General features: G+C 38.0%; 2 protein-coding genes across 2 annotated transcripts in view; one reads left to right on the top strand and one right to left on the bottom strand.

Moving 5' to 3' along the window:
• Setd2 (SET domain containing 2, histone lysine methyltransferase) overlaps positions 1–16,339 on the top strand; it is a 106,603-nt gene that overhangs the window by 54,407 nt on the left and 35,857 nt on the right. Inside the window, exons 13-14 of the mRNA XM_003477037.5 lie at positions 12,309–12,357; positions 15,106–15,289. Of these exons, the coding sequence (XP_003477085.1) occupies positions 12,309–12,357; positions 15,106–15,289 (233 nt within the window). The remainder of the gene's footprint in view (positions 1–12,308; positions 12,358–15,105; positions 15,290–16,339) is intronic.
• On the bottom strand, positions 6,176–6,505 carry LOC106029160 (large ribosomal subunit protein P1-like). Its single transcript, XM_063224400.1, has one exon. The coding sequence runs from the start codon at positions 6,503–6,505 to the stop codon at positions 6,176–6,178; it is 330 nt and encodes a 109-aa protein (XP_063080470.1).

The raw sequence follows: 16,339 nt of genomic DNA, 5'->3' as shown, positions 1-16,339 counted from the left end.
TGGTTGGGAAGTTGGATGATGCATGAAAAATATAATAGGTGAAAAGAGGACAGAGGTGGTTAACTCACTGGCGCCGGCGTTATTTTGGTGCGTCCATTGCCAACAATGGATGTCGTTCCGGGAAATTCCCTACTTCTGGCGAGAAAGGATTAAGTGAGCTACTTTTTCTATACCTATATACACAGGACCACTTCCTTGACACTATGAGGCTTATATACACATTGACTCCTAAAGTGGACCTCAACCAGAAACCTCACCTAGCACGTTGTTGCTTATGAGCATGTGCGCATTTACTGGGCTACATTTTTGGCAGGGATATCTGTGTATGTTTCTGTCTGAAAAGGCATTGTTGTACACACATTATCTCCTCTGCTAAAAATACAGCTTAGATTTCACAAGGGAAAACAATTGGTTACATGTAATGATTAATTATAATTTGACTGGGAAATCTCCATTCATTTGGATCATGTGAAGAGGAGGAGGTAAGGTTCCATGAACTTGCCAGTTTCAGTTGCAGTTATAGTGGTTAGTGATTGTAGAGCCTCTCTTATAAGCACTTAAGCTTACAGATGTGAATCTCTCCTAATAAGTCTGCATAGCTTCTGCATACCTGGATTTGGATGGTTTAGAGATAACATTTCCTATGCATAAAAAGTTGAGCTCTTCTTAAAAACTATTCTTATTCTTCTTTCATCTGTATCTAGACATTATCCTTATTTTTAAAATACAGTATTTGCCCAGCAAACTCAGCATTAAACTCTCTACAGAAAGTTAAAATAAAATATAGCTACTGAAATTGAAAAATTTAATGCTTAAAATTTAACTCTGTCACTGATACTGTATGTAAAATCTGCTGGGCACCAAATTACATTCCTAGCTGGGCACAGTGGTGCACACCTGTTATCCCAGCACTCAGGAGGCTGAGGTAGGAGGATCACTGTGAGTTCAAGACTAGCCTGGACTACATAGTGAGACCCTGTCTCAAAAAACAAAAACAAATTAAATGTCCTGATCTTTTTATTACAAATTTCAGTCTTTAGTAGAGTTCAGAGATTATTATAATTTGCCCTTCTTTTTAAAAACAATTTGAGGGTTGGGGATTTAGCTCAACAGCATAAACGCCTGCCTGCCTGGGAAGTGCGAAGTCCTGAGTTCAATCCCTAGTACTAAAAAGTAAATAAATAAATAAAAACAATTAGAATTGCCCTCAAAGAATGCTATTTTGGATAATGCAGCATTAACTTTTTTTGTGTATCTCATTTGGTAAAAGGCAAACATGGTTAAATATTCATAGTTCATTTTGTTAATCAGATTAAATGCTTTAAATTGTCCACTGCATGTTTTTATTTTTTTAAAAGTATAAGCCATACTCATTCATTTATGTATTATCTTTGGCTGCTTTTGTGCTGTAGTGGTACAGAGATAGTATAGTTCACAAACTTGTAATATATATTAACTTGTCCTTTATAGAAAAAGTTTGCCAGCATCTGGTCTAAATTGTGAAATACAGATTCTGGCTACCTTAAATACCGTTTTTGAATGAAAGCACTTTCCCTTTACTCTTTTGGGTGAACTCTTAATTCTGTTTCCCTAAAACAACGACCATGTTTCTGTTGCCCATGAAATGATGCTGTTTAAAGTCTGACTTATGTTTAGGTAAAGTTACTTTAAGTGATTTGGATATGAGGCCATCTGAGAAATGAGAGAATAATATGCATTTACAGAAAGAATTTCTAGGCTGCAAAAGACAGTTATAGAATGTTCCTCAGGATTGTGATGACTTTAATCAGAAACTTAAGAGATTTTTCTAATGTGGAAGTAGGTGATATAATCTAGTCTTATTTGTAACTATGGCAGAAAAAACTTTTTTTTTTTCCTTAACGTTTTAAATTTTAAATTCTACTTTAGTTTTTGTAGTGAGAATGTCACCATGTAGTTTAGGCTGGCCTTGATCTCCATTTATAGTTCAGGCTGGCCTCGAACTTGCAGCAATCCTCCTGCGTCAGCCTCTTGAATGCTGGAATTATAGGTATGCACTACCATAATAGCTTAGATTCATAGATTCATGCTTTATTCACTACATAATGACCCACCAGTTCCATTATTTGATGTGTAAACTGTCCCATATTTGGCCAGTGGGAACTTCTTCAAGATGGCTTCTGCATCATTTTGACAGATATCAGTGATTTCAAACTTGAGATACATTCCTTCGCTTCCTTTATTTATTTATTTAGAGTCAGGATCAAGATTTCACTAAATTGCTAAATTGCTCAGGTTGGACTTGAATTCATGACCTTTCTGCCTCAGCTTCTCAGAGTGCTGGGACTACCAGTGAGAGCTACACCATGCCCAGCTCCGTTAGTTTTTATAAACTTTTGGTCCAGCATTCTATTACAGACTCATCTTACACTTGCTCTTCTTAGCATGGAATTAGCCATTACTCTGAGAAGCTCTGGTTCCTTGTGGTAGGAAGTAGTATTTTAAAACCAATACCTGGGTACCAGGGAAACTATTGATTCTAGGAGCTGTGAGCAGACTGTATTAAAATGTGTGTTACGTGTCTCTGTAGATACAAAATGCTTGACCATTCTGCAGTTCTTTTTCCTTCTCTTGATCGGAGATCATATTCTCTTCTGAATCTTTTGGACTCTTTTCTGTTTATTTGTTTTTGAGACAGGATCTTTCTATGTAGTTCAGGCTGACCTGAACTCACTTATGTAGGCTAGACTAACCTTATAGTTGCGGTGATTGCCTCAGCCTCCCCAGAGCTGAGATTACAGGCATGTGTTATCAAGCTTGGTGCTGTTCTTCTGTCTCATGAAGAGACTATCTTACATGTCAATAGATCACATCAACTCTTTGCCATTTTAACTCAGGCTCTTGTCATTTCTTCCTATCCTCCCCCCGCTGGGAAACATAATGGTACATTGCTCTTCAGAGAAGTAACTGCAGAGACCTTTGGAAACTGTAATCCAGGAATAGACTACCATGTGACATAAATCTAAACTAGTTTCTTATCACAATTACCATGTAACACTGCAGCCTTTTTCTCTCTAAAATAACCCCAATGTCACATAAAAATAGTTATCGGGGTGGGGTGGGGAAGTGGAGAGACAAAAACCTAGGCTTGTAGTGAAAAGTAAAAACCAAAGGAAAAATAGCAGTTCATTGGTTAATTGGTAAAAGAGAACCCAGTGGCTTCATTGTGCTGTTTTGCTCTTCTTACCCTATTTGACTCTCTTCAGCTCATCCTTGTTAGCTCTCAGTGAGTTTCAATAAACCATCTGAAACTTACTCACTTTTGGAGCTCACCACAGGGCTGATCGTTTTCTGGTCTGTTGCTGTCAACAGACTTTTGTTATCTGAGGACTCAGAGCCCTCCACAGAGCCCGCCCTTAGGATGGATTTAGTTTGGCCGTCATATTTTTTAGAATGATGCACATGCTGTCTGGCAGCTGGCTCTTCTGGAAAAGCCTGACCTGCTTGGTGAGGACCTACTTGCCCTCTAGCAGTCCTGTCCCTGCAATAGAGGCTCCAGGAATTTGTTATTCTGTTTTCCCATCCTACCTCCTTACCCTCTCTTACTCATTTTTGAACAAAATTATGTTTTAGGTTTCTTCTTGTTTAAGGTTCAACTTTCCCTTCAGCAAAATCATGCCTGTTTTTCTAAGACAGTGCTTGTTTTGCCTTTGTATATGCTCCTATAAGGTCTTTTCCAGTCATGCCAAATAACGTTTCACAGTAGCACACTGAACAAAATCAGTAGATGATGTCTGTGTTGACCACTCAAGTCTTAGTGATCTACTTCTAGGTATGAAGAGCCTGGGCAAATAGTTTGGTATTTCATAAATATAAAAATGAAGAAAGGTCTTTTTCCATAGTGGTACACTATTCTTGAATCCATAATGTATATCTTTTATTTGATAGCTGGTCAGAAAATACTTGAGTGATTGTCATGTAATTGTTTCAGTCCTATGAGACATGTGGAAGATTTTTTGGTGTTTGTTCATTAGCAGCTATCAAAGGGAAGTGAGCAGGCCCTTGAGGTTATGAGTTAGATTTTTAATGACTGTGCTGAAAATTGACTCAGGCCTTCTGATTTTTTTATTTTTGTACCAGGGATTCAATTCACAACCTCATGCCTGTCAGGCAGGCACTGTGCTGCTGAACTATTTCCCTGGCACAAGCCTTCTGATTTAAATCCTATATTCTTCTACTCTCTTTTCTGAGAATAATCTAAGTAGTAACTGTTTTTTTGTTCTCATCAGGCATCTTATGCAATTGTTTTCCCTTTGGTGCTTTTTACATTTCTTTTAATCTGCCTCTGATTTTAAAAACTGGAATAAATCTGCATATTTTAATGTTTTGTTGAAGTATACTTTTTTCCTTTATGCTGCAGTGATTTCCAATTTGTAATCCATAATTGAACATCAAGAGATTTAACTTGAGATCAGTGAAAGACTGTTGGCTTTTTCAGTATGAGGGCCCATAAATATAAGCAGATTCCTTTAACAGAAGCCCATTGTATGGAGTGGGATAGGAAGTGAACTGTGTCCAAAGAAATGTGTTCTGGAGGTTTGGACATTGGGATGGTTTGCCTCTATTGCTTTCTCCCTTCATATTACCTGTCTTACTCTTAACTCTATGCTTGGATTGGCTAGAGCAATGTGTAATTTCAGGGAAGGCAGTTGGAGGGCTGTGGTGATTTCAGAGTTTTAACAGTTAATATACAGGAAGTAGTTAAATTTGAAAAGTATAAGGAAAAATTTTGGATGTGGATTTAATTTGTCTAGAAAAAATCTGAAATTGGAGAAACAGTTATAACCTCTTATTATTCACCAGTGATTATTGTTCATGAAAAGGCTCCTTCACCCTTTTTCTTTTTTCCCTTTTTGTTTTCATGAACACATACTTGCTGCTGAACTAGGAACTGTGTCACCTGATGACTTGCATTTTTCAGTAGTGAGCCTAAGTCCACCGAATGTGTATGGGGTAAAACTCAGCATTGCCAGAGGATGGTCTTTGAATTGTGGTCAAGATGGGCAAGGCTAGAGAAGAGTAGCAAGAACAAATTTAAACTGAAAGACAGTTTGCATGGAGAGCTTTTTAGATGTGGCAGTCACTGAATTACATCATTAAAAGTTGCCTTGTGAGTAGCCAGGTCTTCTCCAGGAATGTGGTCAAACAGATTGTTTTGGTACTATGCCTAGCGCTTCTTCTGAGACATATGATCTTTTCCTCCTTATCCCTGCACTCTGTCCTTTCTTTTCTTCCTCCTCCTTCCTTTTTTTAAAATTAGGCCATTCCTGTACATGATTCAAAATTAAAAAGGCATATGGTAATATGTTTCCTCTCCCATCCCTGTTCTTGGAGGTAGTCAAGTCAGTACAGTTCTCTGTGTAGCTTTCCAGAAATAACTTGTATGTGTATATTTTGTCTTGTTTTTAAATTAAACTGTCAGCATTCACATTTTGCTTTTTAAAAAGGTTACAAAAATTTACAATTTATAAAGAAATTCTTTATAATTCTTTCTTAGGATCAAAGCCCAAGGCTTCACTGTGCTAAGCAGGTACTCTACCACTGAGCTGTATCCCCAGCCATTTTATTTTTGTTTTTTATTTATTTATTTATTTATTTTTTGTCTTTTTCCTTTTTATCAGTACCAGGGATCGAACTCACGACTGCCTGCTTGCAAAGCAGGCGCTTACGTCGCTGAGCTAAATCCCCAGCCCCCCATTTTATTTTTTTTAAGAGCAGGGTCTCACTGAATTTCACAGGTTGGCTTCAAACCTTAAAATCGTTCTACCTCAGCCTCAGGCTGTTCTTCTAGGTATAAAAGTGGCATTTTGCATACAGTCTTTTTTTTCTCCTCTTCATTCTCAGTAGTGCTGTCCTTTAAGAAAATACTTTTTCCAAGAAGATTTGGGTGGCACCTACAAGGTTTGCTGTGTATATGCCAAAACCTGGATAACCAAATTTTAGATTTAAAAAATTTTGTAATTCAGAACAATAATTGATCTTAAGATAAAACGTCAAAAACTTATCTCATGAATTACTGTTCGTGTAAGTATTGCTTAGCTTAGTAACAATCTAAATCAGTGTTAATTTTTTCCCTTCCCAGAAATTTTTTTTTTTTTTAGCTGTTCAGTTTTTATTAAATGTTACAAAATGAGGTTTAGTGAAAAAGTCCAAAGCCCGTGGCGTTGATGTCACACTCCTCAGATTCATCTTTCTTTGCTTCTACCTTCTCAGCTGGCGCAGCAGCTGTGGAGGGGGCCTCCAGCAGATATAGCATAGCTGCAGGAGCAGGGCCACCAGCTCCTACATTGTAGATGAGGCTCCCACTGTTGACATTGTTCAGAGTCTTTGCAAACAAGCCAGGCCAAAAAGATTCCACAGTGAAACTGGCCACTTTAATGAGGGCATTGATCTTATCCTCCGTCTGTTCATCGTGGTGCAGGATAAGGGCAGAGTAGATGCAAGTGAGCTTGGAGACAGAGGTCATGATGCGGGCTGCCAGGTACGGAGCTAGTCACTGGACGAAATGAGAGCCTCACCCCTCTGCAGCCTTAGCTCCCTCAGAAGGACTGAGCACCTTGGCAGCAACTTAGGACAGGTGTTTGTTGCAATTGAATGTGACATGTTAAGCACTTACTGTACTATTGATCTATATGCCCAGTTTTAGGGGAAAAAAAACCCACATAAATTGTGTGGGTTTTTTTTTTTTTTTTTTTTTTTTTCTTTTTTTTGAGACAAAGCCTCAGTGTGAACGTCAGGCTGGCCTGGAACTCATGACAATACTCCTGCCTCCCAAGTGCTGGGATTATGGACATGCACTGCCACACCTGGTTCATAGTTTATTTTAAACTTGACTTTGAACTCATTATGTAGCCCATTCTGGGTTTGAACTTGTGTTGATCCTCCTGCCTTAGCCTCCAAGTGCTGGGATTACAGGTATGCCACCTTCCCTGGCTGTCAAAAGTGCTACATTGATTTATCAGTGGGCTTTCATTGAATACTTTTGGGGAACACTAGAAGAAAACATTTCAAATTAGGCCATTTAATGACCTAGTAGTATTAGGCAACTTTTCAAGTAGTTAAGAAACAGGAAATACACTGTATCAGTGACTGTGAACTTTTTAGAGGTTTCATTAATACAAACAGCTCACTGCAGGGTATGTGCTCTAGGTTTGCTGCCACTGTACAGTATGAATTAATAATACTTTCCTCTCTGCTTTTCAACTTTATTTTCTTTCAAATTGACCTACTTCTCTATGTACTTTTTCTCCTGGCAATCTCCTTTGATACCATAATATAATGTTTTTGAAGACTTCCTCAAATGGTGAATCTCTTGCTTATAGCCTAATTTCATGTGGATATTTTTAGCTTTCTTTAGCTCTCTCCTGTTTTTGCTCTTCAGACTGAAGCCCGGCATTTTGTCTCACAATCTGGTTCCTCATTTCTTCATCTTTTTTTTTTTTTTTAAAGCAATCTACATTCAAAGCATCTACTGCTTTATTAATGAAAAATTACTGTTGCTAATTATAGCATTAAATAAAAATGCAGTTTCCAGATGACTGTGGTTTTCTTCAGGGACAGTTTTCTTGGAAGACAGCTTGTTTCAATGTTATGCTGTCACCACCAAATAGCCTTCAAGATTCTGAAAGCCATAGTCTTCCTCTTCTTCAGAACAGAAAATAGGCTTGAGCTGCACAACATGAAAAGTTTAGAGTAGACACCAAGAAGGATTTCTAGACCAAGAGAATTGTCCAGCTCTAAAGAACCATCATTCAACAGTGTTTTCAGAATTGCTCTTTTTTTCAGTACTGGGGACTAAACCAGAGTCTTTGAACTAAAGCTATACCCCCAATCCTTTTTATTTTTATTTTTGAGACATGATCTTGCTAAGTTGTTAAATTCCCCAGGCCGGGTTGAATTTAGACTCCTCCTGCCTCAGCCTCTCAGAATGCTCGGATTACGTGTGTGCACCATCATGCCTGATTTATCTGGGAGTGGTTTAAATGCCTGAACTCAAGAGAAGGCAGGAAATGCCAGTTTGGGTGCTTTCAGATTAGACAGACCTTTAGTAGAAGGGCATGGGGCACAGAGTTAGCTCTTGTAGGTAGAGGCTGTGAATATTTTGGAGACCCTCTAGGTTCCCGATGGTGGTAATCCCCTCCCGGTCCAGCTGCACACTTTGCAGATCAGCAAGGGTGTAAAACCTGGAACAAGGGTTGGCAGTATGGTGTGTGTGACAGAGCTTACTTCTGTGGCCTAGATAAATATACAGGAGCAAAGCTTTAAAGTGTTCTCTGTTGAGTACCCTGTGGTTGAGTTTATATACATGTATGCATTATTAACATGTGCTAGTTTATTTACATGGCCTTCCTAGAATAGAGCTTTTCTGTCATTCAGAAATTAAGCCTTTTAGTCAGGTATAGTGGTATATGCCTGTAATCCTAGCAATCATGAGGCTGAAGCAAGAGGATCACCATGAGTTTGAGGCCAGCTTGAACTACATAGTGAGACCCTGTTTCAAAAGAAAAAGAACTTTAAAAAGTAGTGTGATAAAGCGCACAGTTAACAATGTGAGATGTGTGGCACAGATTTTAGGGTTTTGAATTTGAGAACCTCCATAATCTTTATCTTTAGCAGTCTCCTCTGTTAGATAATGTGATGAGACTGTACACATCTGAAAAGTGCCTTTATTCTTGCTTGTTGGTCAAATTCATAATTGTTATTTGGAATTAAAGTTTTCTTCAAAATGTTGGAGATATTGGAGCTGAAAGTGTACTTAGTGGTAGATCATATACTTAGTATGCATGAGGCCTAGGGTTCATTACCAGCACCAACATAAAAAAGAGTTCAAGAGGTCACTGTGTCATATTTTAGCTTGCTTTGATCCCATCCTGAGTTGTTTGTTGTGGTAAATGTTCCAAGCTCTCAGTATCTGATTGCTCATCTAATTCTGAGCAGTTTTGTTTTTTGTTTTTGTCTTTTTTGTGGTACTGAGGATTGAACCCCAGATCCTTCACTGAGCTGTAACCCCTTTCTCCTTTTAAATTTTGAGACACAGTCTCAGAAAATTATTGAGTTATAGCTGGGTATGATGGCGCATACCTGTAATCCCAGCACTTGGGAGGTTGAGGCAGGAGAATTGCCATGAGTTTGAGGCCAGCCTGGTCTACATAGTGAGTTTTAGACCACTCTGAATTAACCTAGTGATACCCTGCCACTTAAAAAAAAAAAAAGGTTTTTTTGCTAAGTGCCCAGCCTAGGGTTGAACTTTAGATCCTCCTGTCTCAGTCTCCCAGCGTGTGGGGATTACAGGCATGTACCACACACATTTGGCTTTTTTTTTTTTTTTTTTTTTCTTTTTCCTTCACAGTACTTTCTTCTCAGTATGCTTTCCCTTCCTTTCCAGAATTTCTTTTGTATGATACAAAATTTCTGTCACCCTTTAATTTCATATTTTAGTCTGCCATTTTTCTTGCTGCCTTTTGTTCTGCTTTCTGGGAGACTGTTAACCTTCTTTTCTGTCATATTTTCAGCGTACTCAAAATTTGCTGTTAATTCTTAGCCTTTTTCTTTTTTACAAAATACATTATTTGAGGTCCATAGTACTTTTTTATTCTAATTGTTATAAAGTAGGAAAATACTGGAAAACGCAGTTTAGGGGGAAATTTTTATATGTACATTCTATATTCACATATAATTGATAGTCTTAGAAAAGATACTTTCAAAGATTCTCTTTTTTATTCTACCACTGTCATTTTTATAGGACCTTAGAATAGAGTAGGTATAATGTATGTGTTCAGCCTCTTATTACTCTTTCTCACATCTCTTACTCATCCTTAAAGACAGTTCAGAACCCCTCAGTTTGCATTTTAGCTGTCTCTCCAAATGTCCAAACCAGGTTTAGTATCTATTATATTTGTCCTAACCATTTTATACATAGCTATCATAAGATAATGTATTTACTTTGTCTTGTTTCCTTGGTGCTTGTGAAGAAATGAAGTAGTGGTTAAGGGATGTATGCTTACAATGTGATGTGCACACCTGTAATCCCAGCAGCTGGGGCTAAGACAGAAGGATCGCTGTGAGTTTGAGGTCCGCAAAAGGCCAATTAGTGAATCAGGGCCTGCCTGGACTGCATAGCAAGATCCAATCTCAGAAAATGAAAACAAAAAGCAAAACAAAATATGTTCTTAGAGCAGACACAAATTTGAGTTTGGACCGTAGATCCTGTGTGTAACGTGCTGTTCTGGCATAGTTACTTAACTTCTTGGCCTGTTTTATATATGTGTGGATAGAGTAATGATTACCTCTCTCAAAGAGACCATGAGTGTCCTTAATAGAGCTAGCACAGAGTAAGGAGTTTCACTCATTCTTATCAATAGTCTGAACTCCTTGATGACAGGTCCTGTGTATCTCAAGCACCCAAGACACAGGTAAGCCTTGCTGTAGGCTTTCAGTACATTATTGATATTCACATCTTATACAGATGAGAAAGTAGATTTCCACAGTAGAAAGCACACAGCTCATGCTGGTTTTATTTTATTTTTTTTATTTTTAATACCAGTTTCTCCATGTTTATCAGTCTGAAGATTGATTTTTTTTTTTTTTTTTTTTTTTTAGTCTTTTGATTAAAGTGGGAAGGGATTAGACCCAGGAGGCTGTTCTAAGTATTGAAAAGAGTTTAAAACATTGCAGAGGCACATTTCCTACTCTGATCCTGGAAAATGAAATGTTTTTGTTATATGTGAACCTCTAAATAGTTGTTTTTAAAGGTGAAAGAGAGTGATGATATGTGATGAAATGATGGTACATGATAAAAAGCATGTGGTATGTGTAATGCTTTGAATTTATGTAGCAGTCTGGGTGATTTCTATTAAGTTAGAAGTAGAATTTTAGTTGTTAATCCACTCAGCAAGTGATTAAATTTTGACTGTGTGCCAGAACTCTCATTGCTGGAGATTTGTCAAAGAATAAAGCAGTTTTGACTTATAGCAACCAAAGGTTTGGTGTATATGAATATGTGTATTAATTTAGAGAATACCTAAATACTAGAGAAATAGAAGAGGATGATATGTAAAAAATACTGGGTGAGCCGAGCGTGTGGCACACACCTGTAATTCTAGCATCCAGGAAGACTGAGTCAGAAAGATTCCAAATTCATTGGGCCTACCATGGGTACATTGGTGACTTAGTAAAATGCAATCAGGCATAACTCCTTAGCACTTTTGTTCTCTGAGCTAGAAGACACAGGATACATTAACAGCAGTGTTATTTGGAAATTCTAATATTTATGCACAAATGTAGCATCCTCTGTTCCTTCCTTCCTGCATACAAATACTTTGATCAGAGCTGTGATTCTCTACCCTGTGGAACAATTAACCCCAGGAAGCTTTTACAGAAGCATCACCCCCAGAAAATTGAATCTCTTGGGTATGAGTCCCAGATAAACTTTTTTTAAAAAGCTCCTCAGATGATTCTGATGGCACGGAGAAGGTTGAGAATCACTAAATTAACGGTTTCTCTTAACAGTTGTCAAATCTCTTCATAAGAGAGAATTTGGGAGAAAACATCACATCCATCTTCAGCTCAGAGACATAAAAGATTCTCTTTCTTCCTGGGCTGCTTTTGCCTATAGAGAGTATATATTTCAGCCTGCTACTCTGGAGTGTCTGGGGTTATCAAGCTATCAGCTTTCTAGTTATTGTACTGAGTCAGGGATAGACTGGCAGGACTCTTAGCTCCGTTTGCCTTTTCATATAAGGGGTTACCAAGGTTGGAGAAAAGAATGAGCCAGGCATGGTGGTACTTGCCTTTGATCTTAGCACTCACAGGAGGCTGGGGCAAGAGGGTTGCTGTGATCAAGGCCGATGTGGAATACATAGAAAGACCTTATCTCAAAAAAAGGAAAAAGGGATGGGGTGAAGTTGGGATATAGTTTTGTGCAAAGGCCCTAGGACCGGGATTAGGGGAGGATTAAGTGCAGAAGCATGTTCCTCTTCTCCCTCTCCTTTGCTTCCCCTTTCCCTCTTGGCCCACACTGACCTCAAATTCATGAACCTCCTGCCTCAGCTTCCAGAGTAGCCAGGATTACAGGTGTGTACCACATCTGCTGTTTTTACTTGTTTATAAGGGGTAACTGTGGGTTGTTCTTGTTTAAAGCCAAACATAATTTTGGAAAATAGATAGCAGTTTGTTCTTTCTCATTTTTTTCTTGCCATATAAAATCTTACCAGTTTCAAAGCAGTCATCACTTCTATCCCACACTAATCCTTTCGGTTTGTTTTTTGCAGGAGGTGTATCGAATTCCAAAGAAAAGTCAAACTGAAAAGGAGAGCACAGGTAAGTATTTAGAGTTACCCTGGGGAGATGGCTTTATGAACATTCTTTCGGCATAAGTAGAGGTGTAAGAACTTTAGCTTTTTGCTTTTGAAACCATATATAATGAGGTTAAACATTGTGTATAAAAGTTTGCAAAGTTGCACTTTTTTGCTTTCTTAATGATTTTTTTGCCAAAAGAGAGGACCCTTAACTACTTGTGTTGCTGCTTTCCTTGAAGTCATGGTCTTCAGTAGCTTTCCATCTCTTCATTTGTTCTCTATAGAGTATGCATGGTTAAACCTGTACCCAGAGGTTTGTGAAACAATATTTTATATTTATGCAAAAGCCTATATATATTTTCTTTTCTGCGAAAGGTTCTAAAGTTGTGCTGGATTCCCAGAAAGTCAGTGACAATAAAAAGGCTAAAATTTAATTGTTGCAGAATAGAAACAGAGAGTCTATGGTTTCTGGGGTTTACCAGTCAGTTATATTTCAAAGCAGTTTTATTTTAGGAATGAAAGCAATGAGCTCAATTAGGGTGGCTGTCATTGGTTTCTTGAAGTCTGCTAGGATTGAACCAGTATAGAATAAAGAATCCAGTATATGTGAAGTGTTTTTTTCCTCTGTGTGTGTGTGTGTGTGTGTGTGTCTGCTTCCTTTGTTTTGTTTTCTAGTCTTTTTACCTTATTTTTCATGTACATAATTGTAATCTTAAATATTCTTACATAACCTGTGAGAGATCTTTTGTACCACTGTTGTGTCTTTGGCATATTTTAAAATTCTACTTGGTTTAGTCTCTTTGTAATCAAATGTGATAGGGCTGTGAAGAACTTTTTCTATAAGAAAAAAGGCAATGCTGGGCAGTATTGCTTGGCAAAAATGTGGCACCACCATGGGTTGATTATCTGAGGCTAACTCTTGGGGTTCACTTAGTTGAAACCATTAGCAACATAGGCAAAACTTAAATACCCATGAAGGTTTCCTGCAATAATTTGCAAATAGTTACTCTATTGTGGAACTCCACAGCATGCAGAAGATGGCATTTAATGTACAACTATGAACTTTTTAGGGAGCAGCTTTTCTGTGGCATCTTCAGTCTCAGTCATGTACAGAACCCTCATCTCATTCTTAGGCTTTTAGAACAAGGAAATGCTTATAGTACAAACCTGTGTTCACCCATCAGTGTCAAGAAATGAAGGCAAAATTCGGATGAACTGTGAAATAATTTAGGAAATACAGTCATAATTGTACCTGTTTTCTAATATGAGGAAATCAGTCCAAATAAATAGAATTAATTCCCTGCCTTACATATTCTAAGAGTCAAAATGTGAACTGTTGGTGTGAATCCTTTTTTTGTTTTACCAGGTATAGTGGAAAAATAGGGGAACTTTAATTAAATTTACACCAGGGCAAGAAGCATGAAATTTATAGGAGGAAGCAGAATAGTCATGAGCACCTCATAGAAAGACATAATGCTAATACCTTGTGAGCTAGTTGTACAGCATTTTGTATCAGCGTGCAGTCCAAATTCTGTTAAGTCTCCCCACTGGCAGATGCTTAAATATGGGATTTTTAAAAACCTAGAAGAATGGCTTGTACAGATTTCATTCTGTAACAGGGACTGAGTTTTTTATGGTGTGATTTAAACAAAAATCCAGGGCTGGGGATATAGCTTATCAGTGTATCGCCTGCCTTGCAAGTGTGAGGTCCTGAATGTGATCCCTAGTTGCAAAACAGACAAACAGAAAACCAAACCATTATGTTTATTGAGAATCTGCTTTGTACTGAGAGTGATGTTTTATAAAAAAGTCTTCCCTAAGCCAGGAATAGTGGTGCATGCATGTAATCCCAACCTTCAGGGGTAGAGGCAAAACCACAAGTTCAAGGCCAGCCTGGCCTACATAGAGAGACCCTAATTCCAAGCAAAAAAATAGGGAGGGGGATCTGATTAGTCAGGATACAGTATTAATATGTACAAAGCCTAAAGCATGTAATACCAGTCAAATTGATGTGTTCAGTAGCACCTGAAGTATTTAGTGGGGAGAGGACTTAGGAAGGTGAGAAACTGGTTAGTAATCATGATCAGTGAAGAGCAGTACTCAGATCAGCTTTGGGGAAAAGTAGAATTTGGTTAAGTGAAGACAAAGTAAAAATCATTCTAAATAAAGAGAAACAATGAAAAAGGTTAGTAGTACATCTTTGAATAGGAATCTGTTATCCCTTTCTTTGGAGATGTATCTCCCTGCCTGGCTGTGATAACTTACCAAGTTAACGTGTATGTTTGAAATATTTTCTCTTTTTATTTGTAGTTCATAAAATGTTGCTTAATAAACACCTTTTTAAAATTAAGCAAACATTTTTAATTGGTGTTTTTAAGCTCAGCATGTCAGGCTTTTTAAAAAAATACTAATTATAGAGTTACAGGTCCAGTTAATGGTTTTCTATATTTTGAACTGACAGGAAGATTGCCTTGCCAAAGGTAAAAGGGACATCTTATGTAGATGTGCTCACAGTACTTGTTAGCAGTGCTAAACACTTGGCCTAAGCCTTTGGTGAGGAAAAGAGAAGGGCATTCACGGAAGAGAGTTTTTAGTAAATAGAGTGAATACACACGTAAGACTTGAGTCTCATTCAAATTTGGATGAGATAGCTGAGGGAAGAAGGGTCCTTAGGTACATTTGGTGGATAGATATTTAGTCATATACTTGACTTACTACTAGAGTGGAGAAGAGTCTACCAAATAAAATTTCCCAAACATTTTTCCCTTAGCAACTGAGCGAGGAAGGGATGCTGTTGGACTCAGAGATCAAACGACTGCCCCAAAGACTCCTAACAGGTCAAGAGAGAGGGATCCAGATAAGCAGACTCAGAATAAAGAGAAACGGAAACGAAGGGGTTCCCTTTCACCACCCTCTTCTGCTTATGAGCGGGGAACAAAAAGGCCAGACGACAGGTAAGTGATTGTGTGTTTTCTTTTGGGGGGGAACAAGTCCAAAAGTATGTAAGTTCCTGAATGTGATGACTTATAAAACCAGCACCCCAGGAGGCTAAGGTAGGAGAATTTGTAAGATGGAGCCGAAACTGGCAATTTGGAGACTTAGTGAGACTGTCTCAAAAGTTAGAAGAACTGGAAATGTAAGTTCAGTGTGAAGGCCCTGAGTTTAGTCTCCAGTTTGCTACAAAAACAAAAACAGTTTCCAAGTTCATGCAGATGACTCTGTGAGTCTACTTCTGACACAGTTTGGACACCAGTGACATTTGGAATTAGTATTGTGTGTTGATGAGTGAATGTAAAACTTTTACTGATATATCTTTTTTTTTTTTTTTTTAATTTTTTTTTTGTCTTTTTCGTTTTTACCGGTACCAGGAATTGAACTCACGACTGCCTGCTTGCAAGGCAGGCGTTTATGCCGCTGAGCTAAATCCCCAGGCCCCTAAAACTTTTACTGATATATCTTAAGAAAGACTCTACATCTAACTTGAATAATTTCTATTTGATGACATATAAATGCTAGTGAACCAAAGATTTGTTCTTTAAAGTGCAGTGGCTCATAAGCCAGTGGTGGCCAAGGACTGGGAAAAGAACCTGGAAGTCAGCCTGCCTTTCTGTGAGGCAGGCAGTATGTGGGCTGGGACACAATAAGGAAATATACACAAAACACAGACACACACAGACACACACAGACACATACACACACACACACGCTGGGATGATAGCAACTGAGGTACAAAAAAACAGCTTAATGCTTATCTTGACTGATTGGCTGAGGATAACAATATGCAATACAGCAAACTATGGGGAATTTCCTTCTGTCTTATTTTTGAAATTCAGTTTTGTTCTCACTGTTTTGTTTTGTTCTATTTTATTGTTTTGTTTTATTCTCTGCAAAAAAAATCAAAACATTAAAATAAATTAGCTAATTGAAAAAAATTGCAGTGGAGGGCCAGGGTTTTAGTTCAATGGCTCAAGCGCTTGACCGGTGAGCACAAGTTCATTCCCCAG

The sequence above is a fragment of the Cavia porcellus genome, unplaced genomic scaffold (genome assembly GCF_034190915.1).
Source record: "Cavia porcellus strain 051 isolate PalLab524CR breed Dunkin Hartley unplaced genomic scaffold, mCavPor4.1 scaffold_14, whole genome shotgun sequence".
In the NCBI taxonomy this organism is placed as follows: domain Eukaryota; kingdom Metazoa; phylum Chordata; class Mammalia; order Rodentia; family Caviidae; genus Cavia; species Cavia porcellus.
Note: the sequence above shows the minus strand (reverse complement) of the source record. Positions and strands in the feature narration are given on the sequence as shown.

Bases quoted from the DNA above. Each gene is read 5' to 3' on its own strand.
- LOC106029160 (XM_063224400.1), bottom strand. From the start codon at position 6,505: ATGACCTCTGTCTCCAAGCTCACTTGCATCTACTCTGCCCTTATCCTG.